This window comes from Cryptomeria japonica, chromosome 3, assembly GCF_030272615.1.
Source record: "Cryptomeria japonica chromosome 3, Sugi_1.0, whole genome shotgun sequence".
Classification (NCBI taxonomy): Eukaryota; Viridiplantae; Streptophyta; class Pinopsida; order Cupressales; family Cupressaceae; genus Cryptomeria; species Cryptomeria japonica.
In genome coordinates, this window is record NC_081407.1 from 289220307 (window position 1) to 289238782 (window position 18476).

Below are 18476 nucleotides of genomic sequence, written 5' to 3' on the forward strand. Positions count from 1 at the left end.
ATGGGGCTGATCCTGGAGCCCAATCTAGTTCCGTGGCGAGTGCACCAGCTAGTACAGGTTGCCCGTCAAAGTTGTTGGCATAGTATGCTAAGGGTGCTTTTGATTCTAAGTCTCCTTTCAAACAGTTTGCTTCAAGAGTACAAGGCACATCACGTTCAGGTGGGGGAACAAGTTAGTGGAAGTGCAACATTTGTGGGACTGAATGGTTTGGTAGCATCACTAGGGTGAATGCACACTTTCTTTTTTGGACAGGAAAAGGCGTGGATCATTGTAAGTTTTTGAAGGAACCTAAAAATATACAATACAAAATTGAGTTTAACAAACTTTGGGGGTTTCCAGATGACACAAATCTTTCAGTGCCTACTACTTTGTTTGCAAGGGCAGCTCTTCAGCACAGTTAGCATCCGCCACATACTTCTCATGCTTCACAAACGAGAGGAATGATGTTTGGATTTCCATCCACTTCCACTTCTAGTGCCGCTAGGGTAGGGAAACACGGGTTGCAGACATCACGGAGAAACCCCATTGCTGATATTTTTAATGTGCAGCTAAGAGATGAGATAGATGAATCCATTAGCAAGTTTTTCTTTGCCAATGGCATTCCATTTCATGTTACACACTCTCCTTATTATAGGGAGATGATGGCTATCGTTGGGAAGGGAGGAACATCTTATGTGCCACCAGGTGAGACGAAAATGAGGACCTCGATCTTGGATAAGTGCTATTCCAAGATCAATATTTTGATGGAGAAGATGAAGGCATGTTGGGTGGCATCTAGGTGCAGCATAGTTATGGATGGGTGGACAAACATTAGCCATCGTCCACTCATCAACATCATGGTCACATGTGCAGAGGGCCCATACTTCCTTAGAGTAGTTGATTGTACAGGGCATAGCAAAGATGCTGATTTTCAGTTTCAAGTCCTCAGGGAGGCTATTGAGGAGGTTGAGCCACAAAATGTGGTCCAAGTAGTGACAGATGCAGCCCATGTGTGTAGAGCAGCAGGGAGACTCATTGAGGCAGCCTATAGACACATTTGGTGGACCTCATGTTGTGTGCATGCCATGAACAATGCACTCAAGGACACGGGGAAGATTGAATGGATTAGAGGAGTGGTCACCAATGCTAAAGATTTGCAGATGTTTATCTGCAACCACCACACTTCACATGCACTCTTCAGGACCTTCGCGAAGGAGTTTGTGAAACCAGTTGAGACCAAATATGCATCCTATTTCATTCTCTTGGAGAGAATGATTGAGTTGCAAGAGGCATTGCAACTCATGGTTATGACTAATGAGTGGAATAGGTGGGCTAAGGCCAAGACAGAGAAGGGGAGAAGGGTGAAGGAGATAGTGAAGAGTGAAGTGTTTTGGATTGATGGAAAATACATTGTCTCCATCATTTCTCTAGTATTCCAGGTGATCAGATATGGGGATGGGGATGCACCTAACCTTGGAGAGATGTACGAGTGCTTTGACTCAATGCTTGACCAGATGAGCGATGTTGCGTGAGTGAAGGACCCCTCTCTAGCATTCTACAATGAACACATCCGGCCTATCATTCAGCACAAATGGGACAAGTTGAACACTCCTTTGCATATGGCTACCTTTGCCTTGAATCCTAAGTGGTACAAGGCTAGATCGGGTAGAGTGACACAAATTCAGGATGATGAGGTGAAGGTGGGTTTCTTTAGGTGCATAGAGAAGATGTTTGATTCCAAAGATGTCGACACAATTTGCACTGAGTGGGGAAGATTTGCTACTCTTAGAGGCTATTCAGATGCGGCAAAGATGGATATAGAAACTATGGCACAGGAGGACCCACTTTTGTGGTGGAATTGTCATGGCTCGAAATCTTTGACCACCACTCTAGCCATCTGTCTGCTATCCCAAGTTTCCATCTCTTCAGCTACTGAGAGGAACTGGTTTACATATAGCTTCATCCACTACCTTAAGAGGAACAGACTTACCTCTAAGAGAGCAGAGAAGCTTGTGGTTGTACACAGTGCTTTGCGTCTCATGGACCACAAGACACTTGTGTACAAGGTCCAACAACACGATGGGATGTAGAGCCAAAGGAATCTTCACAGATTGATGAGGATGATCCTACCACTTCAGATGCAGGGTTGGTTGGTGTGAGTTTGAGGGATCTTGATCTTCAGGAGTCCAACAATTCCAGTGATGAGGAGTTCGCAGATGATTAGAGGCCTCCATTCGCTACATTTTGAGTTTTGTCATTTTGGCATTTTGTCTTTGACTCTTTTGTAATGCTATTGCTATTAGTATTTGTATTTGGCTACTCATTGTAATGATGAATCATGTAATCATCTTTATAGACTTTGCGATATTTCATATGACATTCGATATTCATATTTTCGATATAATAGAAATCTCCAATTTGACAATTTCATTTGTCAAATTTTATTTAGCAATTAGCATTGAAGAAATCTTGGTATTTAGATTTAGTATTTCAAATTTCCTATAGTTTCATTTGAAATGTAATTCTTATATTGTTATACATCTTTTCAAAACTAGTTTTTCAAGTACTATATGTATATGTATAACTATATCAGCACCACCACCCCGCCACCCTCCCCCCCCGCCGCTGTCCCCAAACTTAGGCCCTTTGTCCCCCCGTCCCCCTATCCCCAACACCGGTGGAACATTGGTAATTTTCTCCAAATGCAGATTTCTCTAGGGTAAATTTGGTAATAAATTTCATATGAAACAGAGTCTACACAAAAATTAACACACCAAAGAAGAACATATTTATTTTGAAAAAGGATTTATTTCTACCGAAAAATTTCTTCTAACTACAAACTGGAAAACAATGATTTTGATATAGAGCTACACACTTCTAACCGATAAATAATAATCAAAATACTCCTAAATTAAGTTGCCTACATGTAGACTTTCAACTAGATGATTGAGTCTAAAATAAACTTGAAAAACTAGGCGAATAAATCAGCAGATTATGCCCACTAAAAATAGTGTTTGACTTCTTTCTAAAACAACATTTAGTAAATATATAAATTTATCTTCCTACAACTAATCTGGGACTGCAGGAAAATCACGCCCAAAACAAAATTGCTTATCACCCAAAATTCCAGCAAACTAAATGTTTTCAGCAACAAATATAGATCTTCGTCAAGCAATAACTTTCATCTCCAATAACAATTGTTCAACTTTAATAACAGCATCGATAATTTTACTTTAGCATTTTCTCCTAACTTGGTTGGCATCAGTTTACTCCTTCAAGTTAACTTCATCAGCATTCTGTTGATTGACAATAGAATTTCCTACATTCTCCCACTGATGTCAAATCCTTGTATCTGCAACTTTGTTTTCAAACCTGAATATAATATCTTTACAAGACCTTTATCATTATATCCACCAATTGTTCCTAACATGCAAAGCTGAATTTCATCTTTTATCTTTTCAACTTTTATCTCTTGTACCAATTCTCCCATGCAATGGGGCTTCAATTCTATGTGTTTTGTCCTTGTATGAAATACTACTATTTATCAACTGTATTGCTCCACCGTTGCCACAAAATATCATTGTAGATTCCTTTGTTTTTCTAGATCTTTCAAAACTTTTCTCAATCAAACTGTTTGTGTACATGTTGTAAATGCAACATATTATTGCTTCTGTACCTGATAATGCCACGATATTTTTCTTTATTGAACTCTATGTTATGAATCCACTTCTGACAGTAAAACGTGCATTGATCTTTTTTATCATCCAATGACCCTACACAATCTGCATCTGAATAATAATGGATTCAACTGTGTATCCTTTTTACATCTTCTACATGTCTTTTTGTAGGTTTGCTTAATAAGTTATATACCTTGAAAGCAATAATACTGTGGACATAATATTTCGCCTTGTAGTTGTCAAATGTATTAACTTCCAACAATACTTTTATATTTTTTCATCTATCTTTCATGACCCTTTTTATTTCATCAATTTTTCCCCATGTACAATTGGTGCACCAGCTCCTTTACAATCTAGCATATTAAACTTCTTAACATATCTTGCACATACTTGACAAATAAAGATCTTGGTATGTGATTGGCATACCTCCATGCCAAGAAAATATTGCATCATTTCTAAATCAGTCATTTCAAACACACTCATCATTGCTTCTTTGAATTTTTTCTTCATCCTGTTTGAGGTCCTTGTATAGATTAGATCAACATATAGAAACAGACAAAATGTTTCATTACCTTCTTAAAATATAGTGTTGGTTCATTCTTACTTTTCGCATATCCATTTACTAGGAACCACGTATCAATTCTTGAACACTATGCTCTTAGTGCTTGTTTCAAGCCATAGAGTGCTTTCTTCAATCTGTAAACATATCCTTTTATGCCTTTTTAAAATCCTTGTGGCTGATCCACATATAATTCCTCTTCAATTCATCCATTCAAAAAAGAACTTTTCTCATCTAGCTAGTTTACTTTTGATCCTCTTTCTATAATTCAATGATCTTACCCAGTCTGCATCTGAATAACCAATCTATGTTGAATCTTCAACCGAATAATAATGGATTCTATTCCTGTGTTTCTTTGACATACTTGAGTATTCTTTTTGTTGCTTGTAATTGTCTTTATTGAGGTTCACTCATATACATCGAAACCAACGATATTGCAAACATATTATCTGGCCTTGTAGTGATCAACTGCATCAAGCTCCCAAATATAATTCTGTATTTTGTTTCATCTATCTCTGGTGGCTCATCTTTCATCAATTTTTCTCCATGTGCAATTGATGCTTCAACTCTTTACAAACTAGCATATTACACTCATTAAAATATCTTGCACATACTTAGCTTGACAAATAAAGATCTTACCATGTGATCCTCCATCCCAACAAAATATTGCATTTGACTTAAATCAATCGTTTTAGACTCTCTCATCATTACCTCTTTGAATCATTTCTTCATCTTTTTAGAGTTCCTTGTATAGATTAAATCAACAATTTGACATGCATAAAAATGTTTCATAACCTTCTTTTTGAAATATAATGTGGGCTCATTCTTACATTGTACATATCCATTTGCTAACAACCATGTATTAATTCTTGAATACCATGCTCTTGCTACTTGTTTCAAACTATATGGTGCTTTCTTCAATATATAAACATATCCTTCTTTGGCTTCTTCTTCAATCCTTGTGGCTATCCACATATATTCCTCTTGAATGTATCTATTAAAAAATGCACTTTTGACATCTAGCCGGTGTACTTCTCATCCCTTTTGTACTGCTAATGATTATATCAATCTTATGCCTTGCAACATATGCACAGGTCTTCATAAACTTTACTATACCTTTGAGCAAACCCTTTTGCAACCAATTTAGCTTTGTATCTTTTTGTCATGCCCCGAATTAGGAACAAATAGGCCGTCCCAAGATATAAATAAAATAAGCAGCGATTATTTATTTTCTAAGGACAAGCAGGACAGCGATTCAATAAAGGTTGGCTAAGAAACCCTAAGGGCAGCTAATTTCCAAAGGGGATTCAAATGGAATTAATTAAAAACTAAATTAATTAATATTAGAATGAGGGCCGACCCTACCTAGAGCAGCGCTTCCTTGAGAGGATTTAATATTAAATTAACTATGTTTTAATTAAGGCCAACCCAATATGTGTTTAATTGGAAGTGCCGACCCCTTGTGATAAGTCACCTTCTTTGGGTGAAAAGACATGAGAGGAGATATATAAGAAGAATAGGATAAGACTTTGAGGGGGACAGAAAAAAGGGAAAAAGAAATACTGTAGCAGCAGACACAAGCAGCAATAGATCCTAAGGGCAGCAAGTTAACAGACAGCAGCAACAGCAAACCATAAATATATTAATAGCAGCAATTATGTGATTCCAAACTGCGGCGATAAAACAGGTAAACAGAAGCAGAAACAGCGATTAGAATATGTAAGTCAGAGTATCAAAGAACATCATGCAACTTCAGAACGGCAATCGAGATCAGATCTGCTATTAATCACAAGCAATAACGTATCTGCTTATTATGGGCAAATTATAGGGTAATCCAAAAAGGGGACATTACACTTTTAATTGTTCCATCACTTTTGTAGCTTACTTTGTAAAACCATTTAGTTCCTATAATTTTGTTGTCTTTTCATGGCATTACAAGCTACCAAATTTTGTTTCTTTTAGTAGCATCAATCTCTTCATCCATGGCTATAGTTCATTCGTATTTTTCAACTGTTTCTTCAAACTTAGTAGGTTCCACCTCCATATTTTAGTAAATTGAATAAATAACCAGTTCATGAGCTTCATTGCTTTCTCTAGCTTGTCTTTGTATTAACCTTATTTCAAAATTTTGATCTAACGAGATATCTTTGATTGTGTTTGCTTATTGTTTCATGTCTTTCAATAGCTTTGCTTCACAGTACCAGTGATTGTATTGATGAATATTAGTATAGGTTGTTATCGGGTAGCTCAGTTTAAACTTTAAGTTGACACTGTGATCACATGATGCTTTTTTTATAGGTCCGCTTTTTGGCTCGATCATTTGCAGTGCCAGGAAATCATCTTGGACAACAAAGTACTGGGTTACGATGGCCATATGGTCCTGTAAGTTTTCTTTAAAAAAGTATTTGATACAAAATGTAAGCTAACACAAGTCTGCAATTTTTATTTAGTAGCTTGGCATAAAAAGCTGGTAAACAATATCTAACATATACTGTGTTCTTTCATTTGTGGTGTATTTAGGGTTTGTGCAACTGCCACAATGAATGTTCCTTAATATTTTGCTTGGTTTGCATGGCTCTGTTTAATATTGTTAGAAATTGATATTGGATATATTTCAGCATTGTTATAATAGACCTATTTTTTGGTCATTTATGGACATTAACACAATTTCTTTCTTTTTCCTCTATCATACACAAATGCTAGTAGCCAGTGTTTCTTGGTAATCATCACAGATTCAGAATTTTTAATATTTGTTCTTTCTATTCCTAATGAATGTTCCACTCATCTTCTACAGTAGTTTTGTTTAGCTTTTCTTTGAAAGTGTTCTTTGATAATTCTTCGGCATTATCATATGTAAATTCTAAGATCCCCTTTTTTTTCAGGTCACAATCATCACACCATTCAATTTTCCATTGGAGATACCTGTCCTCCAGCTTATGGGTGCTCTCTACATGGGCAACAAGCCACTTTTAAAAGTTGATAGCAAGGTCCAAAAAGCATCCGAGAGTTTTTTATTTCTTTGCACATGTATTGTACTATTGCATAAGGTCAAAGGAACAAGGGATAAATTGGCGATTTGCAAACCCCTTTACTTCTGAGACATCTTCATTTTTGTTTGGAATTGTTATTGTTTGCAGAAACTGCTAGTTTACGCACTTCAATATTTTAGTGTTAGAATTCAATAATGCTTACATTAAAATGGAACTTAATTCTCACATTTTCTGCTAATATAATATTTGTCTTGTTTGTTTAAGACCAAGATTATCTATAAACCCATCCAATCATCATGATTTTCCTTCAACATATTTTTGTGTATAGTTGATTTAATATGATATGGTGGTATCCTGATTTTGTGTGCCTTAAGAACCATAGGTGTAAAGAGGGATTCCTACAAATTTCTCTGACTTTTACCATAGCAAGATGGAATTTTTATTGCTAGCATACAATAAATTTTGTTCTTGGTCTTTATAAAGAACAGATTTCATTAAAGTGGTCATGCTTTAAGTCCATGGTGTTTGGCTAATGCTTTAGCAGCTTTCTTGAGAGTATGACATAAGTGGGAGCATCAACATTTAAATTTCACTGTATGTGATTCTGCGGTTGTAAGATTATGTGCTTTGTCTTCTAAATGTTTTCTTGTTTGGAATGTAGCACTGAATATTCTTGGCATATGATAGCATCAGTTATTAAAGGATAGGCTTTTGAAACAAATGGCGAATTCACAGCTAAAACATAAGATAGTTTATAGGTGGATTTCATGCCTGCTATGTGACATATGTAATAGCTCATCATAGCGTTGAAGGCCTAAATAAATATCCCATGCATGTCTCACATTATATCCATAATTAATCTATTAAACCTCTATGCACACATGGGATGTTTATTTTCATCAGCCATGTGTAAGTACATATTTAAACCTCAAAATTGTAGGATTCTATAATTCCATTTTCATTCTACATTTTTTATATATGAAATCCTTCACTTTCTGTTGATGCACGTGTAGCTCTGACAATGAATATACAGCCGTGTGTATCATCTTCCATATCTTTAATGTTGAATTTACATTTGTCTTGATAAATGTATAATGCAGCTAATTAACACTTTTAAAGGATCTGACATATTGTCTATGGTGTCTGTTAATATCAGAATTAAAATTATCAATGTATGCAAAAAACAAAGGCAATAATTTTGCATTTCTATTGATTTAAATGCTTCTTTCTGTTCCAGGTTTGCATTGTAATGGATCAAATGCTAAGGCTTCTTCATCAATGTGGATTGCCTCTTGAAGATGTGGATTTTGTCAATTGTGATGGTAGAATCATGAATAAAATTTTGTTGGAGGTGAACCATTTTTCTCTAATTGCAATTTCAATCTTACAACGTTAGTGGATGTTGTCTTCTACATCAAGATTAATTCAAGGGTTTTGAGGCTTGTTTATGTTAAATGTAGAGGAAATTTAAAATGTTCCGGATAATGTTATCAAGACTAATAGTTACTGATCAAGCTGCATTAATAATGTATTTGTCTATTTTCTTGCATCCCATGCAGTTCACATTGTTTTTGTTTAAAATTATATTAATGTGGATCCATATATGTGGCCCTAACCCAGCAACATTATGAAGAAAGTACAATATTATAGCTGCAACTATACCAGCAACAAAGTCTTACTCAGAGAAATTAACACTATAACCATACCACCAAAGCCTTACAGACTAAAGAAATACCATAGAACCCATATACCCCACTCTATACAATGCTACAGACAGCCATACCAAAATATGAACAGATTTACAATCTCGATCAAACAAAAAATAACCTTGTCAAAATATCTACAAAACCCAACAACAAGAAACCACAGAGAAAACAGGAAGCCTACCTCAAAAGCTAGTACCTGCAAGCCCATGAAATGCATTCTGCACAGGAGCTCCACCCAAAAACTTGAACCATTTAGAGACCTGTACCAAGAGGTGTTGTGCTCCATCACTTGGAAACTCTATAAAAAATTCCATTCCAATGGACTTGAGTAACTTCCACTAAAGGAGAAAAGGAATCATTAGCAGAAATTTCACCATGGAATTAAATGCTTCGGATATTTTCTAACCATTTCAGGGTCCTCTTCAACATCCCATCCTGCAGAATGGCATTGAATAACCAAATAGTCAGCTCCAGAGTGCCATCATAAAATGAGATTAGTGATCACCCTATGTTGAACTTGTTGTTGGGAATAATCATTATGTTATGTTATGTTTATGTTGTCGTCGGTAATAATGAGTTACGGCGGTCAGTTAGTTAGCCGACGGGTAGGTAGTTGGAGTCGTGGCGGTTGTGTCGCGCCCCTTCGGGTATTATATATTGTGTACCTTTTCTTCGAAGTAGGATCAAGTTAGTCGTGTCAGATGTAATGTTATAAGCACTTATTGTACATGGACTATGGAATTAATACAGAGGCTGGTTATTTAATATATTTCCATTATGTTCTGTGCATTTACTTTCTGCATTTAACCGTTTATCCGAGAGGGCAAACATTTGGCGCCTTTGCCTAGACGAACTCGGGAACGGAAGACACGGATGGCGCACAGACACAATGGGCCTACCCGTTGGTGAAGTAAACCCGGAGGCCGACGACGCGCGGACAAAACTTTACATAGGAGAAGAGTTGTGCCATTCAGACATACGTTCGACGAGAAGCGGCGGAGGCAGAAATCCCACAAAGTGTCGTGTGGACAGCGCTAGAGGTTAGCCCGGTTGCTTGCACAGGCATCGCTGGCACAACAAGCCCGCCTAGAGGAGATTGCCCAGGAAGAGCGACGACAACAAATCCTGCAACGCTACAAAGAGAACAGCCACAGGTAACGGAACGAGATGGCGCCAGGCTAGGAGGAAATTGAACCTTGTAATAATCCCGACACACTGCTGATATAAATTGTGGCCGAAAGGCAAAATAAAAATAAAAATAATAAAAGTTTTTTGTGTACATGGCGTGTGTTTGCTGTGTATGGAAGTGACTTATGCCCAATAGACTAAATAAGGACAAAAATAAAAAGATACAGAGTGACGAATGGGAAGTGGCACAAACCGCGTTGAATCTCAGACAACAGATAGAACGAAGGCGTAGGCTAAGGCAGCTTGCCGAGGGACGACCGGCCAAGGGGTTGCCCGAAGGGAACCCAGGAGGTGTCACGGAGGTTGCGGAGGCAAAGATAGACGGAGAGAACTACACTATCTACACTGTTGTAGGGCTGCCAGAAGGAGTCACGGAGAGTGCCGAAGGAGAACTCTACAGTTCACCAGAATACCACCGTAGGGTAAGAAGCCGCGAAGAGTTGGTGGAACAAACAAGGCGAAGTCTAAACTTGATCGACGCTACCAGAGACTTGCTAAAGAATTTGTCCATTTCAGAGGACAACCGGAGGGAGACAACGGAAGGTGACGGTACGACCGAAGGTGCCGAGGGAGCACAAGGGTACCGTACGGGAGGCAATTTGTTTGGTTCGGTGTCAACAACTTTTTCCGGAGGACCCACGAGTGGAGGTTCAGTTGCAGGAGGCGGAGGATCGCCAGGTACAAGCACACAAGGAATTAGAGGAGCGAGACCCAGCGGTGGGATGGCGAGTAAACAAAAATTGCCAAAGTTCACAGGGGAGGGCAAGGAAGACCCCTTACGGCAATGTCGTACATGTGAAACCATTTGGCCTGCCAACGGAGTAACAGACCAGGATGACTGGGTACAGCAGTTCCCAGCCACGTTACGAGGAGTTGCCATAGATTGGTACTCCGATGTGGACAAGCAAAAAGTGGCCACATGGGCCAATCTACAGAAGGAATTCACGGGGGAGTTTTGGTTGCTCCGTGATGACATTGAAATTGTAACGGAGATATACAGTACCAAACAAGGTACCAGAGAGACAGTACGGGCATACAGTCGGAGGCTGAAAGAACTCTTGGGTAAAATGGAAAGCCAACCCGCAGATGGATTGAAGAAACGATGGTTTGTTGAAGGGTTGAAATCCTCCCTACGGAGGAAGATGAAAATTGTACCCCCGACGTCATATGACGATGCTTATAATAGGGCGATGGACCTAGAGAGCGAACACAAAACATCAAAGAAGAAGAAAAGTAATAAATCCTCATCCGAGGATGATGACTCTTCACAGGAAAGCAGCAGCGATGACGAGGCTGGCAAACGGGTGCAAGCGCTCCAGAAAGACATGGAGCGAATGAGAAAGGAATTCAAAATAATGAGAAGCACTGGTCGGAACGAAGGGGACATATGGTGCACTGAGTGCAAAGAGGAAGGGCACACAAAGGGTACCTGCCAAAAGAAGGCATTCTGCGAGATTTGCCAAGTGATGGGACACTCCAACAAGGAGTGCCCATACAACATGAAAACCCGAGGTACACAAATGAACCAGGTGCTGTTCACCGAGCAGGCCACAACATCCGCACCAGCGGGTACCGGCCAACATACTAACACAACGGCATCATCGGGAGGATACCGGGACAACAGACGCAGCGGCAGAAGGAATAGCAACAATAACAATAACGGAAGCCGTATCCAGTATGACGCCAAGGGCCGGCCAATTATCCAATGTAGGGCCTGTAATCAGTGGGGGCACTTCGCCCGTGATTGCACGAAGGAAGCCACCCCTCAGCACCTCTGCCGTTGGTGTGGGCCAAGCGACCATGAGGACGCAAATTGCCCGCAGGCAGGGGTTAATCTCCTCAACATTGAGAAGGCTGAGAAGACCGGTGAGAAAGAAGTACTGGCGATCACCCGCGCCCAGACGAAAAAAGCCACTTATCCCGACCCCCGTACGGAGAAGGAGAGATTACGGGAGGCAAAGGCCAATATTGAACGTGAGATGACGACCGAACGACGGGACAACGAGGTGGCGAGTACATCATCCCGTACGGAAGTGGAAAATAACATCATTGGGCAAATCTTGCAGATGGAGGTGCCGATAAAGGTGAAAGACCTTCTAGACTCTATGCCACAATTGAGGATTGCCATCCTCACCAATGTGCAAAGCACCGCAACGTCGAGGGTACCACAGGTACGGGTTCCCGCCACCGCATCGTCGAGTGCACCACAGGTAGGGGTTCCCGCCACCGCTTCGAAGAGTACACCACAGGTGGAGGTTTCCGTCAGCCCTTCAACTGACCCGATGTTACTAGCCTTGAGCAGTGGTAGACACCCAGCTGTGGTAGAAATGGGTATCCGTGGGACCATTTTGAAGGACACCATTGTGGACGGGGGATCTGGGGTGAATGTACTACCAGAAGAAACATGGAAGTGGCTGGGGAAGCCCACCCTGTGGCCACCCACATTCAACCTGGTGGGAGCGGACCAACACGGCATTAAGCCACTTGGCCTGTTGATGGCCCAGCAAGTGACAATTGGTACGCAACCATTCTTGTTAGATTTCGTGGTTATTCCCTCGAAGAAGAAAGGCTATGACGCCATCCTGGGGAGAGCGTGGTTGATCAACGCGAGGGTAAACCACAACTGGAAGAAAAATACACTTTCCATGGAGAAGGGAGGGCGGAAATATACCATTGACTTACACACCCAAGATGTTGGCGAAGAGCTCGCCTCTTCGGACTCGGACTCAGAGGACTCTAATAAAGGGGAAGGGGGTCCCGATGAAAGCAAGGGCAAGAACGCGATGGAGCCGAACAGTGAAGGGGTGCTCGAATTGGAGGGATGTTCTGAAGATGAGGTATGCTCACTTAACGGGCTCTTCCACTGGCAAATGGAGGATTACAAAATGTTCCAAAGCTACAGGCTTGAAGTAGAGGAACCAGAGCAACCAACAGAGGTGTACCTGCCGGAATACAGAGAATATTGGAAGGGAGACGCCCCAAACCCTGGCGACGTAAATAATCCGAAGAGTGTTGGCAACGATTGGAACCCTGTATGGAAGACCGCAGTCTTCAAAATCTTTATTATTCTTCTTCTTCTTATGTACGGGAAGGAGATCGTGGTCCCTGTAGAATTTGTGGTTCCAGGTCTTCCGATGGCCATTGAAAATAGACTTGCCACCAATGGGTACAAATTGAAACCCTAACACGCGAAGGGGGCAGGGGACCCGAGAGGACGGACGGACACCTGAGAGCCCGGAGGGGGACTCGAGAGGCCAGGCAAGCGACTTGAGAGGCACGGGACAAAAGGAGACTTTTGGGCGAGGAAAACCGAGAAGGATGAAGGGCAATCCCAGAGACAGGGGACTCGAGCCAAAGACTCTCTAGACAATTTCAAAAAAAATAAAAATCGCACGGTCGTACGACAGCGACTGTACGGTCAAAAAAAAAAGGGAAAATGGCCACCATACGGTGGGACCAAGGTGACACCACCGTGCGGTGGGAGCCACCGAAGGTTGTTGCCGAGACATGAACCCACCACCGCACACCGCACAGCCCGACCACCGCACAACACCGAACACCGCCGCACAGCAAGGGATAGAGGAGGCCCGACCGTGCACCGCACGGCCCAATCAACACGCACAGCAAGGGTTACGCACACCAACGCACAACAGCCACAAAAGGAAAAAGAAAAAAAAGAGACCAAGTCCGCACAATCCACACAGCCACGTAAGGGCAAAACGACCGCCACAGGTAGACCAAGCAACCGCACGATTGGAGGTGCCAGTACTATTGTTGACCGGAGGTGTGTTCGTACGATAAGAAGGGTGTCGACCGCACGGGAAGGTGGCCGCACGATTGGAGGTGCCAGTGCTGTTGTTGACTGTACAGGGAGGTTGTATGGCCGGGGTGCCATCGGGGACATTACAGTGCCAAAAAAAAAAAAACGACGACGGCCAGATTTAAAATGATTTGCTGAAGTCTGGAGCCTAGACACTGAAAATATTGGAGTGTAGAAGAAGGGTTTTGACATCATAAAATATCACAGAAATGATGCGCGCCATGGACTTTCGTGGGGTTCTGAAGGTTGTAAATTGGTGTTGGCGGCGGGGGTGCTGCCCCCAGACCCCCAGTTTATTTTGAGCTATAGAAGACCACGGGAAGTGTTGTGGTTGTCCGTATTGTGAGAAAGAAGCCTGCAGCTAAGCATTGGAGGGGAAGCCATAAGCCGTAGAGGGAGACGGATTTGGAGGTTGGGAACAAACAGAGTTTGAGGGAAGGCATTGCAAGTCCGTGCAGTTGTATGACACCAGGGAGTTATTCAGTTCAGTTTTTAGCCTTTGGGGAGTGTGATGGAGGATTTGAGGTGTCTCCTAGCATTTGTGCCAGCGGGTTGTGGCCACCTCCAGGCATGACTAGTACGCTTTGAGGAACTCGGAGTATGTCTCTGCTGGACGTGAGGTTGCCTTGGTGGATGCACAGAGGGCTCGGGAGGAGCTGACCACCAGTTTGGAGGCAATAGTCGTGTGAGACTTAGTTCAGCGTACCCAGGAGTTGGATGCCGGGAGAGGAGCACGGGTGGCTATCGAGGACAAATTGGCTAGGGAGACAATATCATTTGAGTAGCAGTTGGTGGAAGCTGAGACTGGAAAATGTGTTTTGCAGACAAGTTTGGGTTAGGCAAAGGAGGACTGTGATGGCAAAGGAAGCAATATTGGTGAAATCCGCACTTGAGCATCGGATGGTAGCAGAAAAAGGTTTTCAGGCGAGGACGCAGCAAGTGTATAAGATCCGGGCCCGACTGGTGTCAGTAGTTCCTGCCGTTCATCTCTATTTTTGTATTAAGTCGTCGGAGTCGACTTCTTTTCTTGGGGGGGATGATGTTGTCGGGAATAATCATTATGTTATGTTATGTTTATGTTGTCGTTGGTAATAATGAGTTACGGCGGTCAGTTAGTTAGCCGACGGGTAGGTAGTTGGAGTCGCGACAGTTGTGTCGCGCCCCTTCGGGTATTATATATTGTGTACCTTTTCTTCGAAGTAGGATCAAGTTAGTCGTGTCAAATGTAATGTTATAAGCACTTATTGTACATGGACTGTGGAATTAATACAGAGGCTGGTTATTTAATATATTTCCATTATGTTCTGCATTTAACCGTTTATCCGAGAGGGCAAACAGAACTTATCATCCTAAGATCCTGATAGAATGCTTCTAGAGTTTGATTGTCAACATGCATTTCATGGATATCATCTTGAAGCTTTCTTATTACTTCATCCATAACTTCCTCTAAAGAGAACTTCTTTCACTTACCCAAACAAGGATGCTGCTTGCCACTCTGCCATTTAATTTCCTCCTCCCTTTCATACTTCTCCAGTGACTAGCACTTGAAGGATACAATCCCTAACCTCGTCATTATTAGCTAATTTGTTGGGCTCTAAAATTGCCTTCATTCAACCCAAATTTCTATCCATTCCACACTTAAAAAATTGTTAGTACTTAGTAGACAATGGTCCATGATGCATCTGATTTTGGATGGATCCCAATGTACCATATCTACTAAAAAACCACACAAACAAATAGCAAGAGCCCTCTAGGAGTATTTTGAATTTTTCAATACCATAGTCCACTAAAACCCATAGTTGCAAGGAGACATGTCTTCGACTGCATGGGACACATCTTGGGGACACCTGCAAAGATGTTCCACTAAAGTTTCCCTACTTTTTCATTAAAAAAATGAGTTTCATATGAAAAGAAAAAAAAAATACAAATTGAGTAAACTTGAAAACATCATGATATTTTCAGTTTTAATGTAGCAAATTTATAAAATATATAAAAAATAGTGTCTCCAAGTACCCCGGTCTCCTATTTTCCAATAGTAGACGTACCAACACTAGTCTTGAACAGTACCAGTCTCTTGGCAACTATGCTAAAACCAGAAAAACGTTGCCAACAAACCCACCTCTGCTCGTGACTGCACATAACTTTGCTCAGACACATCAAAATGATTGGAAACGTTCGACCTATACAATTGACATAATGGGATACACCTGAATGAGTTGAAACTACACGGAATGTCTAATATAATCATTCATTTAAGAATCATGGCAGCCAATCCTCCTCTATCATGGGCTCTTACTCATTCTAATCCGTAGCCTCCTTATTATGAAACAATGAGAATTCCAACTGATGAACACCTTGATTAACCAAGAAATCTACCACTTGATTTTGCAACCTATAATAGTGAACCACCTTGATCCAATTGAATTCAGCTTTCCACTCTAGAAATTCTTCTAGGATTGATTTCGATTTTCAGTCTAGATAATTTCTTTTGTTAATTGTATAGACAATTGTTTGTGAATCTCCTTCAATCTTGACCTCTTTAAACTCAGCCCTATTAGAGGCTTCTATCCCTTCCAATAATGCTTTCCATTCCATATTATTATTTGTTTTCTCACATAGGAACTTCAAACCTCCTAATACAAAGTCTTCTTTTGTTTCTTAGGACATAGCCAGCCCCCGTTGGCCCTGGACTACCTTTAGATGTAGCATCAAAATTCAACTTGACTACACAAATAAGTTCCTGGCACCATAAATCAACCTTACTATTTTTCTCTACCATTAACCCTTGAATGGGTATGCAATCTACATTGTCATGCCTAAAATGCATATGTTTTATCCATAATAGAACACAATAATTTTTCTTGTAGCACTCTGGCTCATCGCACTTAATTTTTTTTTTAAATTTATTCTCTTGAGGTTTCCATAGAGATTATTGTTTCAAGAACTACAAGGAAATTGTTTCTTTCCATTTATTTTGTTGTAAGAGCTTATTGCATAGCTTTTCAAACTTCAAGTCAACATTGGTAGAGGTGATATCAAGTGTCTCGATAAAATGCTCCTAAGCACATGATTACGACCATGTCCTTTTCTTCCATCATTCGACCTATGGCTGACACCTGATCTCATATGTCTGTGATCTTGAGTAAATGCTCCTGGAAGGACACTTTTACATCCATCATGATTGAAAAGAGCATAGCTTTGCGTTTATTTGAAGTTTCATGTAGTTTTCACCAACGCTTCCAAATATTTGAGAGGTTGTAGCTGTTTGAACCTTCGGAAGCATTTCATTAGTCATTGATAATTTTATTTACATGACTACTTCTCTGTCACGTTCGTCAAACTTATCTTAGTCTTTTACCTGCAATCACTTTCCAGGTGTCCGTAGTCAAGATGATCTTTTTGAGAAAGCTATACTCGAAGATTGCGATCATTTGCTACTTCTATTTGTTGTAATTTTTGCCAGCAAAACACTGGCTGCCCTCCAACATGATGTTTGGGTAAAGAGGCCATTTAACCATTTCTTCCCTCCTACAACTTTCAATCACATCGTTAGACCAAAAAAAATAAAGGCAGCCTTGCTGTTACACTGCTGTTAGAAACCATAGCTGCAAGTTAAAAGAAACAATAAAAAAAAGGCATGATTTTGGGGAAAAAATTAGTCCAAAAAATAGCTATTTTTCTTCTAAAAAAATAATCTGTGATTTTAAAACAGTTGAAGATTCCAGACACTGCCTTTTGGTTCCTTTTGTGCTTCAAATGTTACTCAAACCATCACTGCCATTAGCAGTCCCTAGGTCTTCACATGTTCTCAGATCTCGAAGCTTGACTTGGGCTCTAATACCATTTAACAAAAATTAAACACAAAAATGATAACCAAGATATTCAATATCAAACAAAGGAGGAAAAGCACCCTTAAATAAGTTTACAAGTCCTTTATCCGCATAGGATAAGAGCAACAACTATGAGGATAAGACTTACAACTAATAAAGCAAAAAAAAATAAAGAATATTCCTAAAGACTATCCTAAAAGATAATTGACTATTAAATAAAACATTAGTTTAATAAATATTGCTTATGATCCTTTTAACTTTGATGATTGTTAACTTACATCCCATGCAAACATTGGTATTGTGTGTGCCTAGATCTTGCAAAGGATTAAATTTGGATATTCCACTGTTGGCTCTGTGGATTTCTTTTGCTAAAATTAAACTATAAGATAAAAATATGGAGAAAATATACATCCTTGTGGATTGGGAACCCAAGATATATGCCTTTTTTCACCTATTACACCAATTTCTTAGTTCATTCAACATCTGTTTGATGAACCATTCTTTTCATTATGTGATTCGAAGTAGTGTTGCCCTCTTTCTCTTGTCTGAAACAATTTTTGTCTGGTTTATATTACAGGCAGAACCACGCATGACCCTTTTTACTGGAAGTTCTAGGGTGGCAGAGAAACTTGCAGTTGATCTTAAAGGGAGAGTCAAATTAGAAGATGCAGGATTTGATTGGAAAATTCTTGGCCCTGATGTTAAGGAGGTAGGATTGGAACATACG

General features: G+C 40.3%; 1 protein-coding gene across 1 annotated transcript in view; it reads left to right on the plus strand.

Moving 5' to 3' along the window:
- The window catches only part of LOC131049383 (probable aldehyde dehydrogenase), a 107114-nt gene that overhangs the window by 67293 nt on the left and 21345 nt on the right, over positions 1–18476 (plus strand). Inside the window, exons 7-10 of the mRNA XM_057983428.2 lie at positions 6514–6597; positions 7098–7202; positions 8443–8556; positions 18327–18458. Of these exons, the coding sequence (XP_057839411.1) occupies positions 6514–6597; positions 7098–7202; positions 8443–8556; positions 18327–18458 (435 nt within the window). The remainder of the gene's footprint in view (positions 1–6513; positions 6598–7097; positions 7203–8442; positions 8557–18326; positions 18459–18476) is intronic.